Here is a 26,454-nt window from a genome sequence, read left to right as displayed (position 1 = left end):
GAACACCACCAACTTCCCCTCCGCCGTCGCGCACCAGACATGGGAACATATTTACACCATCTTCTCGTCATCACTACGTCTAAATAGTCATCGCCACAAAGTGTGGAAAGAGGCCATTCAATCTACCGTGTCAACGCCGATCAGTGGGCACCCATCCGATTCAACTACATCCCCTCGACTTCCGAGAAGACCAGTAGCCTTCTCAGCTGAAGCGATTCAATTGCTGGTCCAGTCACTTCTTAAGTGATGTCAGCGACTCTGCTTCCACGACTCTCTGCGTCAGTGGGTTCCAGCTACTCACCGTTCTCTGGGTAAAAATGTTCCACAAAGATCCCTCTCTAAATCTTTCACTTCTTCCACTAAATTACGTCTTCCAGTTTTATCTGTCACTGATATGCGGAAAGGTTTCCTGCAGTCTACCCTATCTGTGTCCCTTATAACTTTATGTCCCTGAATCATGTCCCATCTTAACCTCCTTTGGTCCCGTAAAACCAGACCTAAGCTCTCCAGTCAATCTGCAGTCGGCCTCGCACTTAACGTCAGCAAGAACAAGGAACTGATTGTAGACTTCAGGAAGGGGAAGTCTGGAGAAGACACACCAATACTCATTGAGGGGTCAGCGGTGGAAAGGATGAACGGCTTCAAGTTCCTGGGCGTCATCATCTCAGAGGACCTATCCAGGGCCCAGCACATTGATGCAATCACGAAGAAGGCACGCCAGCGGCTCTGCTCCATTCGCAGTTTTAGGAGATTTGGTATGTCACCGAAGCCATTTACAAATTTCTATAGATGTAGAATGGAGAGTATTCTGGCTGGTTGCATCACAGCCTAGTATGTATATTGCAATACACAGGATCTTAAGAGGCTGCAGATGGTTGTAGACGCAGCCAGCGTGCACAACACCTCCGACCATCGAGGACATCCTCAAGAGGCCGTGCCTCAAGAAGACGGTTTCTATTATTAACGACCTCACCATCCGGGATACGCCGTCTTCTCGTAACTAACATCAGGGAGGACACCCACAGTGAACGGTACGGTCCCAAGGAGTGTTGAGGAACAGAGGGAGATCGGTGTACAAGGGTAGGACACCCACAGTGAACCGTAAGGTCCCAGGGGAGTATTGAGGAACAGACGGAGCTCGGCGTACAAGGTAGGACACCCACAGAGAACGGAATGGTCCACAGGGGGTGTTGATGAACAGAGGAAGCTGGGTGTTCAAGGATCCCGGAAGCTAGCAAGTCCATGTAGATTGCAAGATGTCCACCATTGAGGACATCTTCAAGATGCGGTGCCTCAAGAAGGCATCATACATCACCAAGGACCCCACAGGACCCAGGACATGCCCTCTCCTCGTTACTACCAGCGGGGAAGAGGTACAGGAGCCTGAAGACCCACACTTAACGATTCAGGAACAGCTTCTTCCCCTCCGCCATCAGATTTCTGAACTGTCCATGAACCAACACACATCCCTTTATATTTCACGATCTATTTACTTTTGCAATGTATTGACTTTATGTATTTGTACTGTACTGCTGCCACCAAACAAAAAAGTTCTCGTCATATATGTTAGCGATAATAAATCTGATTCTGATTCTTTCTCTCGCTTCATACTGAAAAGGAACCTGCAGATGGCTGTGTTCCCATCCCAGGCAACATACGGGTGGATCTCTTCTGCACCCTCTATCCAGGGCTATCACATCCCATCCTGAAGCTCCTTCCTCAACACCGCTGTGGGAACTCCGGCAGGAGAAAGTCTGCAGCGGTTCAAGAAGGCGGCCCTCCGCCATCTTCTCCAGGGGCGGTTGGGAATCGGCTCTAAATGGCGGCCGTTCCCGTGACGCTCAGGTCTTTAAAATGCATTGAAACACGGATTCTGATAGGGGAATCCACCATTGCAATTATAATGTCGAACGCCGTCAGGATGTCAAAATGATGTCAAAATGCAGAATATGCAGATCTAAAATAAGCAAAGAAAATGCAGGAAACACTCAGCAGGCCAGGCAGCATTCGTGGGAGGAGAAACCGAGCTGCTGTGTCAGGTTGAAGATCCTTCCTCAAAAGAGAAAAGGAGACAAAGGAGGCTTGTCGCGCTGTGTGGAGATGAAACTATAGGCCGGTTAGCCGGACCCCAGGGGGTGGTAAGGATTTAGAATCCATAATTAAGGATGACATTTCGGAGCACTTGTAAGTAGGGCGAAGTCAACACGGTTTCGGTAAGGGATGATCTTGCCTGACAAATCTGTTAGAATTCTTTGAGGAGCTAACAAGCAGGTTGCACAGAGTCGAGTCCGTGGATGGTTTTTACTTGGATTGTCAGAAGGCTTTCGACACGCTGTCACACATGATGCTGCTTAAAAAGATAATAGCCCACGGTACTGGAGGCATGGTAGTAGCATATATAGCTGACTGGCAGAAGTCGGAGAGTGGGGAGAGAGCGGTTACTTTCAGGACGACTGCCGGTGACCAATGGTTTTTGACAGGGGTCAGTGTTGGGATCCGCCACTTTTCACTTCATACGTTTATGATCTGGATGCCGGAACTGATGGCACTGTGGCCACGTTTGCGGACGGTACCAAGGGAGGTGGAGGAACATAGTACTTTCGCAAAAGGTAGGGAGTCTGCAGAAGGACTTGGACAGCTTGGGAGAGTGGACAAAGAAGTGGGAGATGGAATGGAGCGGAGGAAAATGTGGGGTGATGCACTTTGGCAGGAAAAATAAAGGTGTGGACCATTTTTTAAATGGAGAGAAAATTCAGAAATAAGAGTTGCAAAGGGATTTGAAAGTGAGTCCTAGTTTAGGATTCCATGGAGGATAACTTGCAGGTTGAGACAGTAGGCAAATGCAATGTAAGCATTCATTTCGAGAGGACGGGAAGTTAAAAGCAAGGATGTACTGCTAAGGCTTTACAGGGCGTTGGTCAGACTGCATTTGTAAAATTGTGAGCAGTTTTGGGCCCCGCATCGAAGGAAGGATGTACTGGCCCTGGGGAGGATCGAGAGAAGGTTCACAAGAATGGTTTCAAGAATGAAATACTTAACATGTGAGAAGCGTGTGATAGCTGTTGGCCTGCACACGATGTTCAGGTTGAGGTGAATCTCATGAAACCTACCGGATCCTGAAAGGCCTGGATAGAGTGAACGCGGAGAGGATGTTTCCTTTAACGGCTGAGCCTGAGTTCCGAGAGCACAGCTTCAGAGCAAGGTGGCGTCCGTTTAGAACTGAGTTGAGGACTTTCCTCAGCCAGAGTAGTCTGTGGAATTCATTGCCACAGAGGACTGTGGAGGTCAAGTCATTGGGCGCATTGGGTTCTCGATTGATGAGGGGGTTAAGGGATACGGGTAGAAGAGGGGAGAAAGGGCTTAAAAATCGTCCAGTATTGAAGGTGGCGTAGACTCGATGGGCCGAATGGGCTAATTCTCCTATATCTTATGGTCTTCTGGTCTTATGGGAGGAGATATCTCTGTTAAGATCAAACTGGGCTGAGCATGGGGTTAAGTTGTAACCGGGCTATCTGGTCAATGAGTGAATGGGAACAGAATGGGAGCCCCCACCTGCTTCCCGTCTCTTCCCCTTTCAACATTTCGCAGGGACCGTTCCCTTCATGATGCCCTTCTCCACTCCCCCGTTCCCACCAAACATCCCCTTTCCGGCACTTTCCCTTGCAACCGCAGGCGTTGTAAACCACGTCCTTTCATCCCTTCCCTTCCCACAATCCAGGGACCCAATCTGACGTTAAAGGTAAAACAACGATTCAATTGCACTTCTTCCAATCTGATGAACCGCATTCTCTGTCCCCAACGTCGTCTCAGCAGCGCTTGGGAAACCAAACGCAGATAAGGTGACCGCTTTGCCGACCACTTGCGTTCAGTCCGTACGGCTGACCCTGACCTATTTGTTACCTGCCACTTTCTTTCTCTATCTTGTACCCACTCCGAACTATCCGGTCTCTGGCCTCCTGAACTGTTGCAACGAGGCCCAAAGCAAGCTGGAGGGACAGGGCCTCATTTTCTACCTGGTCACGTTGCAGCCGCCAGGACTCAATATTGAATTCGACAACTTCGGGCAATTTGACGCGATGTGTGCATCAGACACCCAACTGCGACATTAGAACATCACTTACTCTGCTTCTTCCTCCGACGCCTGAAGAGGTACAATCCAATCAGGGCAACAACGAGAAGAGAGGCAAGGACTGAGATGGTGATGCTTGTTGCTCGACTCTGCACTGTAGTAAAAATAAACAAATCGATATCATGAACCCTCAAATGCAACTTACGTCAAAGCCACAACAGCAGGAGCAGTTGAGAAAGCAGCTGCCTCGCAGAGCCAGAGACCAGGGTTCAATGCTGGCCTCTGGTGCTGACTGTGCGGAGCTTCTATGTTCCCTCCACGCCCCTGACCGTGTAGATTTCCTCCGGGTGAAGGAGAAAGGACTGAGTGCAGAAGCTGGAATCTACATGAAAAATACTATGACGCTGGAGGAAATCAGCAGGCCAGGCAGCATCCGTGGGGTAAGGGTCCTGACCCTTACCGTGGAGTAAGGGGCAGCCTGCAACCCCACCCCACAGCACACCACACCACCATGATTCTTCTCTTCTTCCCTTTCCTAGCCGCTTTCTCTCCCTCTCTCTCTCTCTCTCTCCTTACCTTCGAACCATCCCCCCCCCCCGTGGGCCTGCACTCCCCTCCACCCCTACCAACAGCTGCCTATCGCTGTCTCTCACCCGCATCTACCTATAACCACCCTGTGCCCACCCCACCTCCCCTCTTTTGTCCACCTATCACTGCTCTGCTTTTCCCTCCTATATAGATAGTGCTATATCCAGCATCATCGTGTTTTTTTTCCCCTACGGGTGCACTGGTTTCCTCTCACAACTCAAATTCTCGTCTATTGATGGGCTAATTGACAACTGTAGATTGCCTCCAGGAGGCGGGTGAGTGGGATAATCTTAGGCGTATTGATGAGGATGGAGGGAGAGTTTTAAAAGAGGAATTAATGTGGGATTCGTGTAAAGAGGTGGTAGACTCTGTCGGATGAGTGCGAATCTATAACTCGATTACCCTACAATTCCATTCTCCAACGACAAGTATACTCCCGCGGTCAGGCAACAGTACCAAGGTGTGCAAAATAATGTCGTTCTATTTGATCCCCTGATCGTATGTCCACCCGACAACAAATAAGGCACAATTCCACGTCTTCAACCTCGCCGGAGACACACACTGACTCCTGTAAATCCCTTCACTGCCTTTTGTATGCAGTATTGGCCGCCGTTGATTCTAAACTCCGTCAACCAAAGGTCATCAAAAGGTGTTGCACCAAATCCCTTTCAATGATCCGATCAATCGGAGATTCCATTTTAACATTCACACCTGTATTTGCAAATCCCCTTCCCTCCCCCCACCCCAACCCATGATCTCGCCCATCCATAACTGTGTGACAACTTCGACAGTAACAAAAAAAAATATGTGCTGGAGGAACGCGGCCGGTCGATCTAAATCTGTGGGAGGAAAGGAATTCCTCACCACCACCGTTCAAACCCCTTCTTCCACCACAGATGTTGATTGGCCAGCTGTGAATACCTCCAGCAGATTATTTGTCGCTCCATATTCCAGCATCTGCAATCTCTTATGTCTCGATTGACCACTGTAGCATCTGTTCCACTAATGCCGGAGCAGAACATCACGCCATAGGCTACAATACTCTCAGCTCCCAGCAATCTGAGCCATGGAATTCATTCCCCACGCTGTTCTATTTCTCTTTGTGTTTCCCCATTAAAACTATAAGGAGAATTTGGACAAACTTGGATTGTTTTCTCTGAGTCGTATCAGAGTGAGGGGAGACGTGATATGAAGTATATAGAATTATGAGAGGCAGAGACAGAGTAGGTGCCCAATAAGCAAAAGCCTGGCAACTTAAGGCTTTCCGAGTCTTTTTTCCAAGGGCGAAAATGTCAAATACTGGAGGTCGTAGCTTTCATACGACAAAGGGAAAGTTCAACGTAGATTTACGAAGTAAGTTTTTTTTAATACACAGAGTAGTGGGTGCCTGGAAGGCGCTGCCCGGGGAAATAAAGATTCCAAGAGTTATAGAACACTACAGCACATAACCAGGCCCTTCGTCCCATCTAATCCATGCCGCCCTAATCTTCTGCCTAGTCCCATCTACCTGCACCCGGACCATAGCCCTCCATACCTCTCTCGTACATGCAGCGATCCAAACTTCTCATATGTGACAAGTGAAGCTGCATCTATCACTTCCAATAGCAGCCCATTCCACACTTGCACCACCCTCTGAGGCAAATCGTTCCACCTCAGATTTCCATTAAATATTTCACCTTTCACCCTAAACCTATCACCTCTAGTTCTCGTCTCACTCAACCTGAGGGGAAAAAGCCTGCATGCATTCACCCTATCTATACCCCACATAATTGTGTTCACCTCGATAAGATCCTCCCCCTCCCCCCCCATTCTCCTGTGTTCCACCTATTCAATTTTTCCGTATAACTCAGGTCCTCGTGTCCCGGCAACATGCTTGCAAATTGTCTCTGCACTCTTTGAAGCTTATTGACATCTTTCCCGTTGGTAGTTGACCAGGCCTGCACACAATACCCTATATTCGGCCTCAGCAACGTCTTGTACAACTTCGACATAACATCCCAACTCCTGTACTCAATGCCCCGATTTATGATGGCCAATGTGTCAAAAGCTCTCTTTACTATCCTAGAGAAACAAAGGAGTGCAGATGCTGGAATCGAGATGAAAAATACTATGATGCAGGAGGAACTCAGCAGGCCAGGCAGCATCCGTGGAGAAAAGCAGGCGGTCAACGTTTCGGGTCAGGACCTTTCTTCACAACTGAAGATGGGAAAAGGGGAAGCCCAACGTACAGAAAGGAAAAGCAGAGCAGGGCAACAGAGGGGGGCGCCGGTGGGAACAAGATGGTCATAGGTAGATGCAGGTAAGAGACAGTGATAGGCAGGTGCGGGGGAGGAGGGGAGAGCAGATCCACCTGGGGAAGGGTCACAGGTATGGAGAGAAAGTAACAAGAAGTATAAAAAAGAGGAAAGGGAAGAACAGAAGAACATTGTAGGGCCGGGTTGTTGTGGGCAAGGTGGTTTGGGATTACTTAAAGTGGGAGAATTCAATGTTCATGCCGTTAGGCTGCGAGGTTCCAAGACGGAAATCAAGGTTCTGTTCCTCCAGTTTGCGCTTGGAGGAGGCCGAGGACTGACATATCAGTGATAGTGGAAAAGCGGGAGTTGAAGTGATTGGCAACGGGAAGATGCAGGTCGCGGTTACGGACAGAGAGCAAGTGTTCTGCGAAACTGTCACCGAGTCTGCGTTTGGTCTCACCAGTGTAGAACAATACAACACAGGAACAAGGCCCTTCGGTCCACAAATCTTTAACCGACCATGATACCAATGTAGATCCGTGAAGTTGGCGGCACAGGCTGATAGGATGGTACAGAAGGCGATTGGGATGCTTTACTACCATATCTACGCATGCCGCCACTTTCAAGGAATTATGCATCTGTATTCCCAGGTCCCTTTATTCTGCACACCTCAGTGACCTACCATTCACTGTGCAAGGATTAAATGGTGGAAGCAGATAAGATAGCAGCTTTTACCAGGAATTTCGACAGGCAAATGAACAGGCAGGGAATATAGACCATGTGCAGTAACACGGGATAAGTTAAATAGACATCATGATCAGTTCAGACATGGTAAGCCGGGAGGCCTGTTCCTGTGCTGTACTGTTCCATGTCCCCGGCTCGGCTCCTTTCACTTCCATCAAAACTTTAGGCATTTGGGGAAAACATCTCGTCGTATGGCTGCACCTCGTTTATTTTAAAATGTATACACTCCCGTGGAACGTCAGGGGATATTTTAATCCGCTACCGGTGCTCTGCATATGCTCATTGTCCTTGCATCTGCACAAGGGACATAACGCCTGGACAGGTGAACAGCAATAATTCGCACTATTCTTCCCGCTTTATAATGTCGATCAATTCCTGTAGGGATTTGTAAACTTTAGAGAGGGTGCAGAGGAGATTTACAAGGATGCTACCCGGACCAGAGAGCATGTCTTATGAGGACAGGTTGAGGGAGCTGGGGCTTGTCTCTTGGAGAGAAAGAGGAAGAGAGGAGACTTGATAGAGGTGTACAAGAGGCATAGATCGAGTGGACAGTCAGAGACTTTTTCCCATGGTAACAATGGCTGATACGAGGGGACATAGTTTTAAGGTGATTGGAGGAAGGTATAAGGAGGATGTCAGGGCTAATTTTTTTAAACAGAGAGTGGTGGCTGCGTGTAACGCACTGCCGGCAGAGACGATGGAGGCAGATACATAATGAACATTTAAGAGGCTCTTAGATAGACACTTCAATGACAGAGAAATGGAGGGCTATGTGGGAGGGAAGGGTTAAATAGATCTTATAGCAGGATAAAATGTCGGCACATGATCGTGGCCGAATGGCCTGTACTGTTCTGTAATGTTCTATGTTCTATGTCTGAGGACGGGATCAATGTAATGCGTTGATTTGTGGCTGGCGCACATTCCGTGCTCCGGAGTACTTGCGTCCGTGGTGCACGGGTCTATGACTGAGCCAAGCTGCGTCGATGCGACCGAGGTCAGTTTGGAGCCTATATCTATCCCATCTGCTGCGGGTTCGCAAATCTACTTCGCCTGGTTGATCCCGCGACGCATCTCTGCACCAGCCTCCTCACGCACTCAAACACGCATCAAGCTTTGCGTGAGCATGAAGGGAAGGGTAGAATTTGTTTCCCCGCGCAGGTCGGCCAAAACCACACGTAATACTCATGAGCAACGCAAAAAGGAGCTGGAAGGACTCCGAGGGTCAGGCAGTATCCGTGGAGGGAAATGGACAGTTAACGTTGCGGGTCAAGACCGTTCACCTGGACACGTCGACTTCCCTCCACAGATGCTGCCTGCCCCGCTGAGTTCCTCCGGTTTCTTTGAGTGTTGCGCCAGATTTCCAGCATCTGCAGTCTACTGTTTCTACAAAATACTCATATTGCGTGACCTATCATCAACCCGCAATCAGCTCTCTCTCCGCTAAAGCTTTTACCATGCATGACTACAGCTGTACTTGTCTATGCCAATGCATTACTTACCGGTATGCCTTCCTTTATTCTCCATAAAGTTGAGTCTGCCCTATACACTTCTCCCCGTGTTCTCGCTCAGACCACATCATTGACCAACACTAGGTTCTGTTTAAGGAGCCGTTTGATTTATTAAACCCCTTGTGCTTGTTTCCAAATGCATTAGCCGTATAATCGCCTTCAGCCGTATAATCACCAGAGCTTAAACACTCCTGCAATTCTTAACCAATCCCGAATTTAATTGCTGGACAAATCCAGGGTAACCCCGATGTCCTGTTTGGCTCTTCCAAAGAAATACCCACGGTAACTCACCTATTACTGTAATATGAATGAATTCACTGTTAAGGCGGAGTTCGGACGCGGCGTTTCCAACAACACAGCTGTAATTTCCTTCGAAGCTTTTGTTGACATTAATAATTTCGTATGGTATTTCAGTTCGGTTCGATTCCTCTCGGTGCAATTCCTTCTTTCCATCTTTGAAGAAAATGTAAGTAATGGGTCTGGAACCATTGGTCACGGAGCAGATGAAAAGCGCCTTGCCCCCTTCTATTAACTCGTTGGTCGGACTCATTGTGAACACCGGCTTGGACACAGGAGTTCCTATGGAGAAAAACATTTAAAATCATTGCGCTTCTTTCGACATTCAAATATAAGTCTCAAAGTCACACGTGAATCGGATCTTACAAAAGAACTGAATATTTAGGTTGGCTTGATGCCCGAGTTTTTTTCTATCATCTGTTCTGTTTGCATATTCACAGACAATGGCAGTTAGAGACATGCGCCTCCACTGGACAGCCACTGGTACCGACTGCTGTTGACCTTGGCAAAAAAAGAAACTGGATAGAAATGGTGGAACGTGCTAAAGATGAATCGTGAGACACAGAAAACGAACATGCAGGTACGGAAAGGAAATCATGCTGAGATAGAACATAGAACAGTACAGCACAGAACAGGCCCTTCGGCCAACAATGTTGTGCCGACATAGCTTTTCCCTCATACCTACAGAATGCCCACATCCCTCCATCTTCCTCTCGTTCATGTGCCCCTCTTAAAAGCCCCCCAATGAATTTCCCTCCACTACCCTATCAGGCAACGCATTCCAGGTATCCGCCACTGTCTCAGTAAGACAACTTACCCCTCACGTCTGTTCTTAACCTACCCCCTCTCACCTTAAATGCATGCCCTATGGTATTAGATCTCTCAGAAGTGGGAAAAATATGGCTTGTCCACCCTATCTAAGCATGTCATAATTTTATACACTTCCAGCAGATCACCCATCAGCTTCCTCCAGACTCTCCTCATAGCACACGCCCTATTATTCAGGCAGCATCCTGGTATGCCTCCTCTGCGCCCTCTCTAAAGCCTCAACATCCTTCCTATAGTGAAGTGACTAGAATTGCACGCAATACTCTAAATGCGGCCTAACTAGAGTTCTATAAAGATGCATCATAACTTCTTGACTCCTGTGCTTAATACCCCAATTAGTAAATGCAAGTATTCCATAAGCCTTCTTAACCACCCTGTCTACCTGTGTAGCCACGTTCAATAAGTCATGGACTTGCACCCCAAAGTCTCTCTGCTCTTCAACACTATTATGGGTCTTGCCCTTAAGAGTGTACTGCCTTAAGGTGAATTAAGTCTGCCTTCACCGCTTCAATCGAAGTAATATCAGGGGCGGCACGGTAGTGTAGCGGTTAGCGTAACGCTATTAAAGTGACAGAGATCGGGGTTCAATTCACGTCGCTGTCAGGAGTTTGTACGTTCTCCCCGTGACTACGTGGGTTTCTTCCGGGTGCTCCGGTTTCCTCCCAAATACCAGAGATATACAAGTTAGTCGGTTAGCATGAGTGTAATTTGGCGACGCGGGATCGTTCGGCCCGAAGCGCCCGTTACCTGTGCTGTATGAAGAACGTTTTAAAATTTTAATTTCTTTCCTGTAAATATTGTAAACACCTGGAATTAGCTTCCTCCGCTAGTCGTAGATCCTCAGTTTTCTTGAACGTGAGAGAGGAAGAGTTTTTTTAAACAAGATTTTCTGGGCAAGTTTTGTGCAGAGAGTTATTGGTTCCTGCAACGCCATGCCGGTGGGGGGGGGGATGGGGGTGGTGTGATGGAAGCATATACAATGGCAACGTTTAAGAGGTAGTTAGACAGGTCCATGAACAGGTGCGGAAAGGAGGGATGCGAGCCATGTATCACGGCTTGGTAGAGCAACTGCTCTGCCCAGGACCGCAAGAAACTGCAGAGAGTTGTGTACACAGCCCAGCGAGTCGCGGAAATCATCCTCCCCTCCTTGTCTTTGCCTCTCGCTGCCTTGGTGAAGCAGCCAGCATAATCAAAGACCCCACCCACCCGGGTCATTCTCTCTTCTCTCCTCACCCATCAGGCAGAAGATACAGGAGCCTGAGGGCACATACCACCTGGCTCAAGGAAAGCTTCAATCCCACTGTGATAAGACTACTGAACAGTTTCCTTATATGATGAGATGGACTCTGACCTCACGATCTGCCTTGTTGTGACCTTACACCTTATTGCACAGCACTTTCTTTGTAGCTGTGACATTTTGCTCTGTACTGTTATTGTTTTACGTGTTCTACATCATTGCACTTCGTACTACTTCAATGCAAGCTGTACTACCTCCATGCAACTGCACTATGTGATGAATTAACCTGTACGATCGGTACACGTTTTTCACTGTACCTCAGTACAAGCGTCAATAATAAACCAATGGTTACATTAGTACCATGGTCGGCGCCAGCATGTTACGTCAAAGTGTCAGATCGTTTGCATGTTCTGTGTTCTGTGTTCCATCCTTTTATAAATTTATTCTTCGGGATGAGGGTTTTGCTGGCGAACTGATTTGTCAGAGGAAGTTGGCACCTGGTCTTCGGAGCCGTTGCTGCTGGGTGGATAATTCCAGATTTAGAATAAATTGTCACGAAGGAACGGCGATCTATGTCCCAGACAGGATGCTCTGTATTTTGGGAAGCAGCCCTCAGCGAATGGTGTTCCTAAGCGCCTCCTATCTTTACATTTTAGGTGAAATAGCTCGTGTGGTTGACTGAAACTTAGATAGTTTAGCCACATGGGCAAAGAAATGGAAGATGAGATTCAATGTTGAGAAATGTTCCATTGTACACATTGGAAGAAGAAATGAACGGGCAGATTATTATCTAGAAGGGGAGAAAATGTAAAGTGCAAAAGCGCAAAGGCACTTGGGGGTCCTCGTGCAGGATACCCCAAAGGTTAACCACCAGGTCGGATCGGCGGTAAAAAAAAAAACGAATGCTATGTTGGCATTCATTTCGAGAGGTATAATGTATAAAAGTAAGGAAGTGTTGATGAGGCTTAATGGGGCACTGGTGAGACCTCACTTGGAATACTGTGTGCAGTTTTGGGACCCATATCTTAGGAAGGATGTACTGATTTTGGAGAGGGTTCAGAGAAGATTTACGAGGATGATTCCCGGAATGAAAGGACTTACATACGATGAGCGTTTGTCGGCTCTTGGACTGTACTCACTGGAGTACAGAAGAATGTTTAAGGGACTGGACAGAATAGATGTGGTTAAGCTGCTTTGCTTGGTGGGTGAGTCCAGGACTAGAGGGCACAGTCTTAGAATTAGATGGTACCGGTTTAAAACAGAAATGAGGAGAAATTTCTTCAGCCACTGGGTAGTGATTTTATGGAATTCGTTTCCACGTACGGCTGTGGAGGCCCGATCATTGGGGGCGTTTAAGGAGGAGATTGATAGGTATCTAATTAGTCAAGGTATCCAGGGATGTTGGGATAAGGCCGGAAATTGGGGCTAGATAGCAATAGTTTTAGTTTAGCTCATGGAGCATACCTGATGGGCTGAATGGCCTACTTATGCTCCCTTGTCTTGCGATCTTGTAGAACAGATGGGTTGGTGTACAGTACGACAAGATACTGGTGCGTGTGCTCAACAGGAACGTGTGGCATAATGTCTATTGGATTAAACGGAAGAGTCGAATGGGTGACAAGTGAAGTTTTCTCACTCTTAACTTGGACACTGGCAAGGGTAGAGAGCGGTCACTATCGTATCAACGTATTTTACTCGTGTCTTCTGATATTTCGTCAATTTCCTTGAACTGAATCCCAGCCACTTTCCAGGACTACCGATCTGTACCTGCGCTTAGGACGACTATCTACCAGATCCCCACTATTCCATAAGTACGACTGTGTTCTGAGACAAATCCAACAGCAGCTAACCCCACCAAAGCTACGGCTTTGTTGCACGAGCGGTATCTCATTTCTAATGTGTTCTGACCCATAACTTAATGTTATGTGTTGCACAAAGGCCCCGTCCTCCTTTCCTTGAGGCGGACAAATTCACATTCGCAAATATCTTGTTAAAAAAATATGTGATTAATTTCCCCTATGCACCATGCTTCTTTTTCTTGTGAGATTAGCTCTAGATTCTTAAAACTATCCTCAGGAATGAACGGCAACGGGGTGGATCAGCAGCCGAGCACAATCCCACCATAGAAACTGCGCTAATTAAACTCAGAGTATAATTTGGAATTGACGACTGCAAGTGCTCATTGGTAATGATGACCATACACCTCCCGCAACCATAGAAAACCCCTAGCTCTTAATCCTGCTTGGAGTACTGTGTACAGTTTTGATCACCCTCTTACAGGAAAGACGTGGTCAAACAGGAAAAGAGTGCAGAAAGTATTTACGAGGATATTTCCAGCACTAGAGGGCCTGACTTATAGGGAGAGTTTGGCCAGGCTAGGTCTTTATTCCTGGAACGTAGGAGAATGAGGGACGGCGTTATGTAAATGTTTAGAGAGGCGGAGATAACACGGATGGGTACAGTGTTACCCGGAGTAGGCGTCCAAAACTAGGGGCATAGATTTAGGGTAAGAGGAGAAAGCTTTAAAAGGGATCTGAGTGACAACTTTTTCATGCAGAGGGTGCAACATATAAGGAATGAGCTGCCAGAGGAAGTGGTTGAGGCAGGTACAAAGGTATCACTTAAGAAGCGCTTGGATAGGTACATGGAGAGGCGAGGCTCAGAGGGATATGGGCCGTACGTAGTTAATTGGGACGAGCTGGGTGGCTGCCGTGGTGAGCATGGACTGGTTGAGAGCCTGCCTCCGTGCTTTATTGCGCTATGACTCTATGAGTTTACGATTCTATGATGCCTACGGCTCGGGGACGGATGAGAGAGAGGGGGAGAGAGAGAGAGAGAGAAAGAGAGGTGCAGGTTGGAATGTCAAACGCATGGGCGACTGCGTATTTGCATGATTTACGCGACTGTTAATTTTCAGCAAGATCTGTCGCAGGTTTAATTCAAGACGTCAGTACGAGGATATCGCCATGTAAATAATACGGCGAACGAAATATTAGGCTGGACTGCAATGGAGTAAATTCACTGGTGAGCAAAGCGCTGTTGCAATTGTACTGTGCGTTCGGCAGCTCACAGCCTTGGAACATTGGGCAGAGTTTTGCTTTCCTTGAGTAGAGACTGATGTTGGGATCTTAGGGGCAACTTGATTTACCAGATAAAGGGAGGAACTGGTTTGAACTCTCTGGAGTTCAGAGAAATAAGAGCAGATCTCATTGAAATATATATGTGCGAAGGCTTTGCAGGACTGATATTGTCCAGTATTGTCCTGTGTGCGCAATGAGAAGGACTCTCCACTTGGAGAAACAGAGGCAGAAAGAAGGAGGAGCAGAGACGAAGGGGCGACCGGAGGTAAAGGGAGACAGTGCGCAGTAGACGGAGAAGAGAGTCACAAGGAGCAGAAGAGAGCGAGAGAAAAAGAGAAATCGTGACCCGCATTTGATCGTGACCTGAGGTGCTGTCTGTGTGGTGTTTGTACATCCTCTCTCTCTCTCTCTCTCTGGCCCCTTGGGTTTCACCCGTGCACTTCGGTTTCTTCCCACATCACAAAGACGAGGTTGTTGGCAGGTTAACTGACTGTGCTACGTTTTCCTTTACTAAGTGTAAGTCGAGAAAAGATTCAGAGAAGAGTTGATGAGCATGTAGGGTCATAGAAACATGCAGCACGGAGACAGGTCCTTCGGCCCATCATGTCCATGCGGATGAATTTGCCTACGTTTGTCCTATATCCAACAAAACATTTCCCATACATGTACCTGTCGAAATATCTTCTAAATTATTTAATTGTATCGGTCTCGACCACTTGCTCTGGAGGCTCGTCCATATACACCGCAGCCTCTGTATAAAACACTTAACCCTAGTCTCCTTTGAATCCTTCCCCTCTCAGCTTAAACATGCCCTCCAGTATTAGACTCCCTTACCCTGCGAGAACGACTGTGACAATCCACCGTACCCATACCCCTCATGAACTCATGAACCTCAATAAGGTCACCCCTCAGCCTCCTTCGCTCCAGGGAAAATATCCCCAGCCTATCCGGTCTTTCCTTATAACCCAAGCATTTCAGTCCCGGAACAAACTCGTGAATCCTTTCTGCACTCTTTTCAGCAGAATTGGATCCTTCCCGTCGCTGGGCTGCCATAACTGCACACTATACTCTAATTGAGGTCTCACTAACATCTTGTACATATGACGTCCCAACTCTTGTATTAAAAACCCTGACCGATGAAGGCAAGCATGCTTTCTTTACCACAATGTCTACCATGTCCCCACGATCGGGGAAGTTTGCACTGGTACCACTAGCCTTCTCTGTTCTACAGCACTCTGCAGAACGCTGCCACAGTTAGTGTATGACCTGCCCTGATTTAACGTCCCTGAGTGCATCAACTCGCATTTCTCTAATCTGGAGGGCATAGGTTTAAGATGAAAGGGGAAGGATTCAAAGGGGATGACGGTTATGTGTTTTATACAGAGGCTGCGGTGTATATGGACGAGCCGCCAGAGCAAGTGGTCGAGGCCGGTACAATTAAATAATTTAGAAGATATTTCGACAGGTACATGGATGGGAAATGTTTTGTTAGATATAGGCCAAACGTAGGCAAATAGAACCAGCTCAGGTAGGCAAATTCATCGGCATGGAAATGATGGGCCGAAGGGCCTGCTTCCGTGCTGCATGTTTCTATGACCCTACATGCTGATCAACTCTTCCCTGAATCTTTTCTCCACTTACACTTAGTAAGGGAAAACGTAGGATAGTCAGTTAACCGGCCAACCACCTTGGCCCGGATAAAATGGATTAGCTCATTGTGAAACTGGTGGAATTGATTGATGGGATTGCCCTGAGATCCAGAGTGGACTCCACCGTGCGAATGGGCACCTCGTAAACTAATTATCGTTACAGAATATTAGTTTTAAACTCATGTTGCAAAGCACTTGCATTCAATAAGCTCATTATCACCGAGTGCTTTGGAAAGCGATGATTAAATTCATATGTTTTGTAGATGTCCTTTCTAACACCTCTCCACCCACTTGTTCAATGGACGTTTACACAAAAGCCGAGCTACAATTAAGTATTCCCTCGCGAACATGTGCCTCGGAATACCGAAGATTGTAAGCGATGGCTAGGGATTTAACCTGCCTCGGACTGAGATGGGAACCCGATTACTCATTTTCTTCACTGTGCTTCGTGAAGCAGTCACTTCACACTGGTAGACGCCTGCGTCGTCTGGCCAAGACGTCCTCGTAACGTAATAATTCCCATCAGACACAAAATGGAGAGCCGTTCCATCTTTGTAAAATTCATACACCAACGAAATGTGCCGAAATATTTCGACCTGGCAAACGAGTTTTAAGATTTGGCCTTCAAGCAATTGCGTTTCAGATTCTGCCCTCAGCTCCGGTTTTGAGAAAATCTCTACAAAGAGGAAGAAAACACGGATTTACCCTTTCAGCTAACTCTCACGAAGTTAAGGTCTTCTGCATTGGATGGATATTAAAGTGCCGACAGCGGTTCTGAAATAGAAACCGATTTCTCATGACTCGGAGCAAGAAGGTTCGCAAACTATCCTGACGTGGGAACACGTGAATATTCCCGTCGACAGGAAATGTTCAGGGTGTTTGGGATCGAGTCAAGAATTACCTTTAACTGTCCATCCAACCATTCGCCTTGACACAAATCTGGCTTGGAACTCCGTTGGAATTATTGAGTCACAGAGTGATACAGCACGGGAACTGGCCCTTCGGCCCAACTCGTACATGCTGACCAAGAAACTCTCTTAAAGCTTTCCTATCCATGTACCTGTCCCAGATCCTTTTGATCGTTATTGTACCTGCCTCAACCATTTCCTCTGGCAGCTTGTATCATATACCCACCTCCCTCTGCGTGAAAGAAGTTTCCCCTCAGGTAGCTTTCCAATCATTCCCCTCTCGGCTTAAACCTATGCCTCTGTTTTTTTTTATTCCCTTTCCCTGGGAAAAAGACTGAATGCCTTCACCCCGTCCATATCCCCTCATGATTTTATACATCTTCGTAAGGTCACCCGTCTGTCTCCTACGCCCCCAGAAATAAAATGCTCGCCTGCCCAACCTCTGCATATAACTCAGGCCCTCTAAGCTAGACAACGATCTCGTAGATTTTCTGGGCAATCTTTCTCGCTGAATGACGCCGTTCCGGTTGCAGGGAGGGCAAAACTGCGCGCAATAGACCAGGTGAGGCTTCACCAACGTCTTGTACAACCTCTTGTTCTCAGCCATCTCAACGTGTCAAGACGTAAAAGAGATGTTTCCTCCATCACCCTTGTTGCTGTTGGGTTTATAGCTGTCTAACTGAGTATTCTCGAGGGAAACTTAATTACATCTAAGGCGGCGCAGTCCTGCAGCCGCACAGCTCCTGCGACTGGGGTTCGAACCTGAACTCCGGAGATGTCCGTCTGGAGTCAACGTGTTTCTTTTTCCTGTGACCAAGTGAACTTCCCCAGGGCGCTGCTGTTTCCTCCCACGTCCCAAAGATGTATGGGCAGATAATTGGCTGCTGTAACATATTTCAGGGCCGGTGCGTGGGTTACAGGAGATAGGAGATAGTGGGAGGGTTTAGTTAGGGAATAGGTTGGAGGGAATTAAGTGGGAAATGGAATTGATAGGATTCCACTGGCAGCCGGAATGTACTTGAGGGACCGAATGGCCCGCTTCAATGTTGTACGATAATAAAAAAATATATAATATGAGAAATCACCTTATGACCTGTTTGTTCGTTCTCTCATTTCAATCTAGTTTTGGCGGCATCAACACGCAGATACAACGGTTTGACAGAACTCGGAATATTTGCTTTCCTCCGAAATTTATTTGACATGCCAGATCATAGGAGGGCAATGGTTTTGTGGCCAATTTCTGTTCCATCCAACTATGACCGGCATCTGCGCACTAACGCCAACGTTTACCCTGTCATATATCCCTGTTGCCTCTACACAGGGTGCCTTAGGATTAACCCTAACCATAACCCTAAATCTAAGGCACAGAGAAAATCTTTGGCATTTGGATCACGATATAAAACGGGCCAGCCGCATAATTTCAGTTAATTTAACGTTATATCCTTTGAAGAAACAACACAAAACCGAATTGTTCTTTGTTAATATAGTGCCTTTCACACGACCACAGTGGTTTCTTCTACTAGACATGGTTAAAGAATGGATAAATATTGTTTTACCTCTGTGGACGTATTCTTTCTGAAATGCACTTTATGTATAATTCCTGTATAATATGCGCGCATTTAACGTGCCGGGAGATGCCATTGTTTCTTTCAGCAAAAGTGGAATATTGAGTACATATTGGCTAATTCGGGCGATATGTACTCATCTAAAAAGTAATGTAATTTGAAGAAATTTGGCATTCCCCCTTTGACACTCACCAACTTTTATCTATGCACCATAGAAAGCATCCTATCCGGATGCATCACGGCTTGGTATGGCAACCGCTCTGCCCAGGACCGCAAGAAACTGCAGAGAGTTGTGGACACAGCCCAGCGCATCACGGAAACCCGTATCCCCTCCTTGGACTCTGTCTATGCCTCTCGCTGCCTTGATGAAGCAGCCAGCATAATCAAAGACCCCACCCACCCCGGGTCATTCTCTCCTCTCTCCTCTCCCATCAGGCAGAAGATATGTGACTGAGGGCACATAACACCAGGCTTAAGTACATCTTCTATCCCACTGTGATAAGACTATTGAACGTTTCACTTATACGATGAGATGGACTCTTGACCTCACAATCCAGCCTGTCGTGACCTTGCACCTTATTGTCTACCTGCAATGCACTTCCCTGTAGCTTTGACACTTTACTCTGTACCCTGTTATTGTTTTTACCTGCACTACCTCAATGCGCTCTGTACTAACGCAATGTATGTGCACTGTGTAATCAATTGACCTGTACGATCAGTTCGCAAGACAGGTATTTCTCTGTACCTCCCTACAAATGTCAATAATAAACCAATACCAATAATGGATTAAAATAACTTTTCAAAACAATAGTTCGGTCGGACATCTGAATTTCTGGTGTCCACACGAATGCAAGTCAGTAGTTGCGCTGGAGAAAGTGCAACTGAGATTCTCCAGACTGCTACCGGGATTCGGGGACTTTATTGATAGGGAGAGGTTGGATAGGCAAGACCATGTTGGACAGGCAATGATAGGACAAACAATATCTTTTTCCCATAATTGAGTGATCCAATATCAGAGGGCATGCACTTAAGGTGAGAGGGGGTAGGTTCAGAACGGACATGAGGGGTATGTTTCTTGCTGAGAGTGTGGTGGATGCCTGGAATGCGTTGCCTGATAGGGTGGTGGAGGCAAATTCATTGGGAGGCTTTTAAGAGGGGCTTGGCTGGGCACATGAATGAGAGGAAAATACAGCGATATGAGCATTCTGTAGGTAGCTATGTCGGCACAACATTGTGGGCCGAAGGGCCTGTTTTGTGCTGTACATGTTATTTTCTGTTTGTTTTCCCTGGAGCGAAGGAGGCTGAGGGATTCTCTGATATAAGACCATGAGTGGTATAGACAGAGCAGATAGCCAAAATATGTTTTCCCATGGTGGAGGTGGCGGGGGTGGGGGGGGGGGGTGGGGGAGTAAGGAATTAAAATCAAGAAGGCACAGCTTTAACAGTTTTAAAAGTGAGCTGAGATGCATTTTTTTCTGAGAGGTCGATACCTGGAAAGTGGAGGAATCAGGTGCAATTAGTACATTTCGGAAGCATTCAGACAGATACTTAAATGGAAAAGGCAAAGAAACATACGGTCCTAATGCGGCAAATGAGATTAGTGTACATAGAGAAAAGGGTCGGCATGGAAGTGATGTGCTGCAGAACCAGTTTCTGTGCTGTACGACTGGATCAGTGTGACTTTGAATGCTTCTTTCGGAGAGCAGAAGAGGGCGGGGACCTGGTGCGGGAAACTGGGCCAGGGCTAGGATTTACCTCGATGATATTAAACAGGGGACTCGGCTCAAAGGCAACAAACGACCTGTTGGAGGACACCAGCGGGTCGAACACCATCTGCCTGGGGGTGGCGGAGGAATTTTCGACGTTTCGGATCAAAACCCTGCATCAGGACTGACTTCTTCCCCACCCCCACCCCTCCACCCCCCACTATCCCACAGATGTTGCTGGACACGCTGAGTTCCTCCAGCACATTAGTTGTTGTTCTTGATTTCAGCACCTTCAGGCTCTTGTGTATCTTGTCTATTCAAGGAATCGTGTTGACGATAGCCTTGAGTTATTGAATATACTGATGTCCGAATAAAGCATGTTCCTGTTTTACGGGGGAATCGGGCGCAATGTGTGTGTGTGGGGGGGGGGGGGGGGAGGTCAATAAAGTGTTGAGGTCGATCTCAGATCAACCATGGTCTGATTCAGATGCGGAACAGGTTGACGAGGGCACGTCATCCTTGTCTTTACCCTGCCAATTTTGTTTTTAATGCATCAAGTTAGTGTCGTTTCACCTACTGAGTGTGGGTAGCATTTTCCCGTTTTATTTCAGGCGTTTGGAATCCGCAGCATTTTTGCTTTTGTTTAAGTAACGAGGGATATCGGGGCTGTTCACGCCACCCCCCCCCCCCCCCCTTACATCGGTGTTACATTTCAGTTATTCAGAAACATTTATTCACAGGCAGAAACCGATCCATCGCAGTGTTTGTAATTCTCATTCGAGCAGTTTGTATCGAATGATTGGATTGTGTCGATTCACTGGAAATTGAGTTCATATTAAATCTATACTGAAATTGATTGGTTCGTGATAAGAGTGCATAAATATTTTCTTTTGCATTGGTTGAGAAATGAGCATAGAACATAGAACAATGCAGCACAGAAGGCCATATCAAATTAAACAAATCAAATCTGTCTATACATGATCCATATACCTCTACCCCTGCTGCTTCGCGTTTCTGACCAGAAGTCTCTCAAACGTCACTGTTGTATCTGCTTCCACCAGCAGCCCGGCCGGCGCACTCCAGACACCTGAAACTCGCAGTGTTAAAAAACAAACTTGCCTCGTAAATCTCCTTTGAACTTTACCGCTGTCACCTTAAAGTTATACCCTGCAGTACTTGAAGTGAACGAAACAGAAGCGAAATGTTAAAATAACCTTGTCATAGATAAGGGCAACTTACGGTTCACCGAAACGAACACTTCATTGCTGATCTTCGTCACGGCCTGGATCCTTGCATTTGCTTCGCAGTGGTATGTTCCAGAGTCTTTCAACGACACTGCTTCCACGTGCATTTGCCTGTTGTTCGAAATGCTATTCAGAGCTTCGTAGTCCTTGTAGAATGTGTACTCAAGATGTACATCGGAACTGATCATTTGGACAAAGCAGGTGAGAATTAATGGCTCTCCCTCAAATATTTCAGCTTCGTAATCCTCCTCCAGTATTGGCTTGGAGAAGAGCTCTGTGAACGCATCATAAAAGATTGATGGATCATTGTGCACGTCCAAAACGTAAATTAGTAATTGACGTTAAAAGTCGTTAACGACATTCAAGGCTTTTGCATTTGTAGCATTTTCTATGAATGCTGAAAATTAATCGACTTGAAAAGCTAACTACTTTCCTCTCTCCCCGCAGATTCTGTCTGCTCTGCGGAGTATTTACAGCAATTCGAGGGGCCCTCTTACATGAAACGTTGTATCTCTTTCTGTCTGCACAGATGCTGCCCGATCGGTTGAATATAGAACATATAGCATTGAACACCACGGCACAGTACGGTCCCGTCGGCCCACGATGTTGTGCCGACCTATGTAAACCTACTCCACGATCAATCTAACCCTTGCTTCCAACACAGCCCATAACCCTACATTTTTCTTACATCCATGCGCCTATCTAAGAGTCTTTTAAACGTTCCTATGGATGAGGCTCTACCATCACCCCAAGCAGTGCGTTCCAGACACCCACCACTCTCTGTGTAAAAAAAAACCTACCTCTGACATTTCCACTAAACTTTCCACCTCTAACCTTAAACTGATGACCTCTGGTGTTGACCATTGCCGCTCTGAGGAAAAGATGCTGGCTGTCCACTCTATTTATGTCTCTCATAATATCATACAACTCTATGAAGTCGCCTCTCATCCTGCGTCGCTCCAAACAGAAAAGCCCTAGCTCGCACAACCTTTCCTCAGCAGACGTGTTCACTAACCCAGGCAGCATCCTAGGAAATCTCCTCTGCACCCCTCTATAAAGCTCCCACATCCTACCGATAAAGAGGTGACCACAATTGAACACAGTACTCTTAAGTGTGGTCCAACCAGAGTTTTATACAGCTGCAACAGAATATGTCTGCAGCGTCTGCTTTTATTTTAGCCCTGAAGCGTTGTGTGTTCTCTCTATCCACAGACGCTGACCGACCTGCTGGTTAGAACATAGAACAATTATAGCACAATTCAGGCCCTTCGGCCCACAAAGCTGTGCCGAATATGTCCCTACCCTAGAATTTACTAGGCTCACCCATAGCCATCTATTTTACTCAGATCCATATACCGATCTAACAGTCTCTTGAAAGACCCTGTCGTATCCGCCTCCACCACCGTTGCCGGCAGCCCATTCCACGCACTCACCACTCTCTGAGTAAAAAACTTACCCCTGACATCTCCTCTGTACCTACTCCCCAGCACCTTAAACCTGTGTCCTCGTGTGACAACCAATTCAGCCCTGGGGAAAAGCCTCTGACTATCTAGCCTATCAATACCTCTCATCATCTTATATACCTCTATCAGGTCCCCCTCATCCTCCGTCTCTCCAAGGAGAAAAGGCCGCGTTCCCTCAACCTGCTTTCATAAGGCATGCTCCCCAATCCAGGCAGCATCCTTGTAAATCTCCTCTTCACCCTCTCTATGGCTTCCAGATCTTTCCTGCAGTGAGGCGACCAGAACTGAGCACGGTACTTCAAGTGGGGTCTAACCAGGGACCTATATAGCTGCAACAATACCTCACGGCTACTAAATTCATTTCCCCGATTGATGAAGGACAATACACCATATGCCTTCTTAACCACAGAGTCAACCTGCTCCGCCACTTTGAGTGTCCTATGGACTCGGACCCCAAGATTCCTCTGATCCTTCACACTGCCAAGAGTCCTACCATTAAGACAACATATTTGACCTACCAAAATGAACCACTTCACACTTATCTGGGTTAATTCCTTATGTTATTTTTGGTCATGTTATACATGGAAAGTTGACCCTGTTTCTCTCCGTACGGAGTTTACCTGAACTGCTGGATAATTTCAGCGATCTGTTTTCAACTAATCCCTGAAACGTGGAACTTCTCCAGAGAAACTGTCTGCCCTGCTGAGTATTTTCAGGACTTCCTCGGTAAAATTCAGATTCTCCGTACAGGTAGCATTGGGCTTTTAAGCAAATGAAGCTTTTAATTTGCTGAACGTTTCATTTCAAATGTGACACGCCTCACACTGCAGCTGCTATGGAGCACGGAGTTCCTGCTTGTTCCTAGATGAGGGTAATTTCAGCAGACTAACGTTGACGCTGTAAAATAAACACTGCTCTTTCCAGTTTGCTCTGCGTGTAAGTTTGTCTTTCAACACCAACATAGATTGCTTTACCATGTCATTCAAACAGACCGGTTGCATTATCCATTCACTAACTGATAAACGGGCAGCTCTACTTGAGACTGGCGATTCGTCTTTTTTGTTATTATAAAATATATCTTACAGAGTCGCGAATTGTACAGCGTACAAGCAGACCCTTCGGCCAACCGCGTCTATGCCGACCGTCATGTACATCTATTCTAATCCCTCTCGTTTGCCTTAATCTCATATCCCTCAGCTCCCTGATCGTACAAATACCATTCAAAATGCCTCCTAAATGATCTTACGGTTACTGCCTCCACCATCTACTCTGACGGCGCATCCCAGGTAGTAACGACCACTTGTTTGGAAAATGTACCCCCTCCGATCCCCTTTAAACCTTCTCCTTCTCACCCTGATTATTCTCTCTGGATTTAAGCACCCCACCACGGAAAACAGACATTGGCTATCCACCTTCTCTATGCGCCCATAATGTTAAATGCATCCATCTTGTCTCCTCTCAGCCTCTTTCGATCCAAGGAAAGAGAAATTTAGCCTATCCAATGTCTCCCGATAGCGCAAGCCCTCTAGTTCCGGTAAAGTCCGTGCGAATTTTTTCTGCACCGTCTCTAACTTAACAAAGTTTTTCATGTGGTATGGTGACCAACGTTGCGGACACTGCAACACGTGCGGTCTCACAAGCGTCCTGTTCAGCTGCGTCATGAGGTCCCAACTCCCGTACTCAGTACCTCGGCTGATGAATGCAAGCATACCATGCATCTTCCTCGCCGTCTTGTCTAATTGTATCACCACTTTCAGGGAACTATGGACTTGAACCCGGAGATCGTTCTGTTGAACAACATCCCAAGGACCCGGCCATTCGCCGTATAAGTCCTTCCCTGGTTTAAATGACCAAAATGCATCACTTCGCACCTGTCTGAGCTGAATTCTATCTGCCATTCCTTGGTCCACTTTTCCATTTAATCTACATCTTATTGTGAACTGAGCTAACCTTCTTCACGGTTGACAGCACCACCAATTTCGGTGTCATCTTTTGCAATGTTTACACTTACCTCTTATCGAAATGGATACCTCGTCACTCTTCTTTCTCAGATAAGACATCTGCGGATTTGCTTCGCAAGAGTACATTCCTGAGTTTTCGAGCGTTACCGCTTTCACGTGCATTTCATGGAAATCCGAATTAGCATTCAGAACCTCAACGCCTTTGTAGAAAGTGTATTGGAGAGGAGTATTGGAATTGATCGTTTGTACAAAACAGTTTAGTGTTAATGGATCCCCCTCCAGTACTTCCAGAGCATGATCGATCCTCAGCGTTGGTTTGGAAAACAGTTCTGCAAAGAAATAGAGCAGATTGACGGACAACGTTAATATGAAGGTAAATTAATAGCAGGCACCACCAAGTCCCAAGGACAGCCTCTGTCGTGTTCTTGCTGGACTCTTGGACGATGTACGATAAAGGTGAAGCCTTGACTGCACAGTCAACCTTGTCGTGGCCCCTGCACCTTATTGTCTGCCTACACTGCACTTTCCCGGTAACTGCAACATTTTGTCCTGTATTCTGTTATTGCTTTTCGCTTTGTACTACCTCTACGTACTTGTGTTTGGAATTTCCTGTGTGGATTACATGCAAAACATTTTTTTTAATGTGCCTGGGTGCACGTGACAGCATAAACCAATTCCCACTTAGAAGAAGTTATAATGGTGAATTCTTTAGAGGGAACGTTGATCGTGAATCAGAGAAATGCGGCCTTCCGGCCCACAGAGTCCATCAACCACCCATTAACCCTGATCCCACTAGAATCCCACATTCTTACGACCCATCAACCCATTCTACTACCAACCCACGTAGGAGGGACAATTTACAGACACCAAGTGAACTACAACCCGCACGCCCTTGCGATGTGGGAGGAAACCGGAGCACCCGAAAGAACCCAAGACAGTCACAGGGAGAATATCAAAACTCCAAACAGCCACCGCCAGAGGACAGCATTGGAGACACAAAGAATTGCAGATGCTGGAACCTGGATGAGAAACACGATGATCTTGGAGGGACTCAGCAGGCCAGGCAACATCCCTGGAGAAAAGCAGGTGGTCAACGTTTCGGGTCAGGACTCTTCTTCAGGACTGAAGATAGGAAAAGAGGACCAACATATATGAGGGAAAAACACAGCAGTGATAGTTGGACAGAAGAGAGGAGGCAGGGTTTGCACAGGGTGGTGATAGGTCGATGCAGGCAAGAGATAGCGATCGGCAGTTGTGGGGGAGGGGGAGAGCAGATGCACCAGGGGGGCGGTTAAAAGGTAAGAAGAGATGTAAAAAAGGCTAGGAAGGTGAAGAAGCCAAGACGCATGGTGGGAGGGGGGTTCTGGGGAAGT

At 46.9% G+C, this 26,454-nt stretch overlaps 1 protein-coding gene across 2 annotated transcripts in view; it reads right to left on the bottom strand.

The window, feature by feature from the left end:
- LOC127566440 (Fc receptor-like protein 5) overlaps positions 1-26,454 on the bottom strand; it is a 121,186-nt gene that overhangs the window by 11,048 nt on the left and 83,684 nt on the right. For both annotated transcript variants that reach the window (XM_052008853.1, XM_052008854.1), the window contains 5 exons: positions 25,132-25,410; positions 21,653-21,931; positions 16,635-16,910; positions 9,435-9,722; positions 4,122-4,223 (listed from right to left, as the gene is read on the bottom strand). In XM_052008853.1, the coding sequence (XP_051864813.1) occupies positions 4,122-4,223; positions 9,435-9,722; positions 16,635-16,910; positions 21,653-21,931; positions 25,132-25,410 (1,224 nt within the window). The remainder of the gene's footprint in view (positions 1-4,121; positions 4,224-9,434; positions 9,723-16,634; positions 16,911-21,652; positions 21,932-25,131; positions 25,411-26,454) is intronic.

The sequence above is a fragment of the Pristis pectinata genome, chromosome 41, assembly GCF_009764475.1.
Source record: "Pristis pectinata isolate sPriPec2 chromosome 41, sPriPec2.1.pri, whole genome shotgun sequence".
Classification (NCBI taxonomy): Eukaryota; Metazoa; Chordata; class Chondrichthyes; order Rhinopristiformes; family Pristidae; genus Pristis; species Pristis pectinata.
Note: the sequence above shows the minus strand (reverse complement) of the source record. Positions and strands in the feature narration are given on the sequence as shown.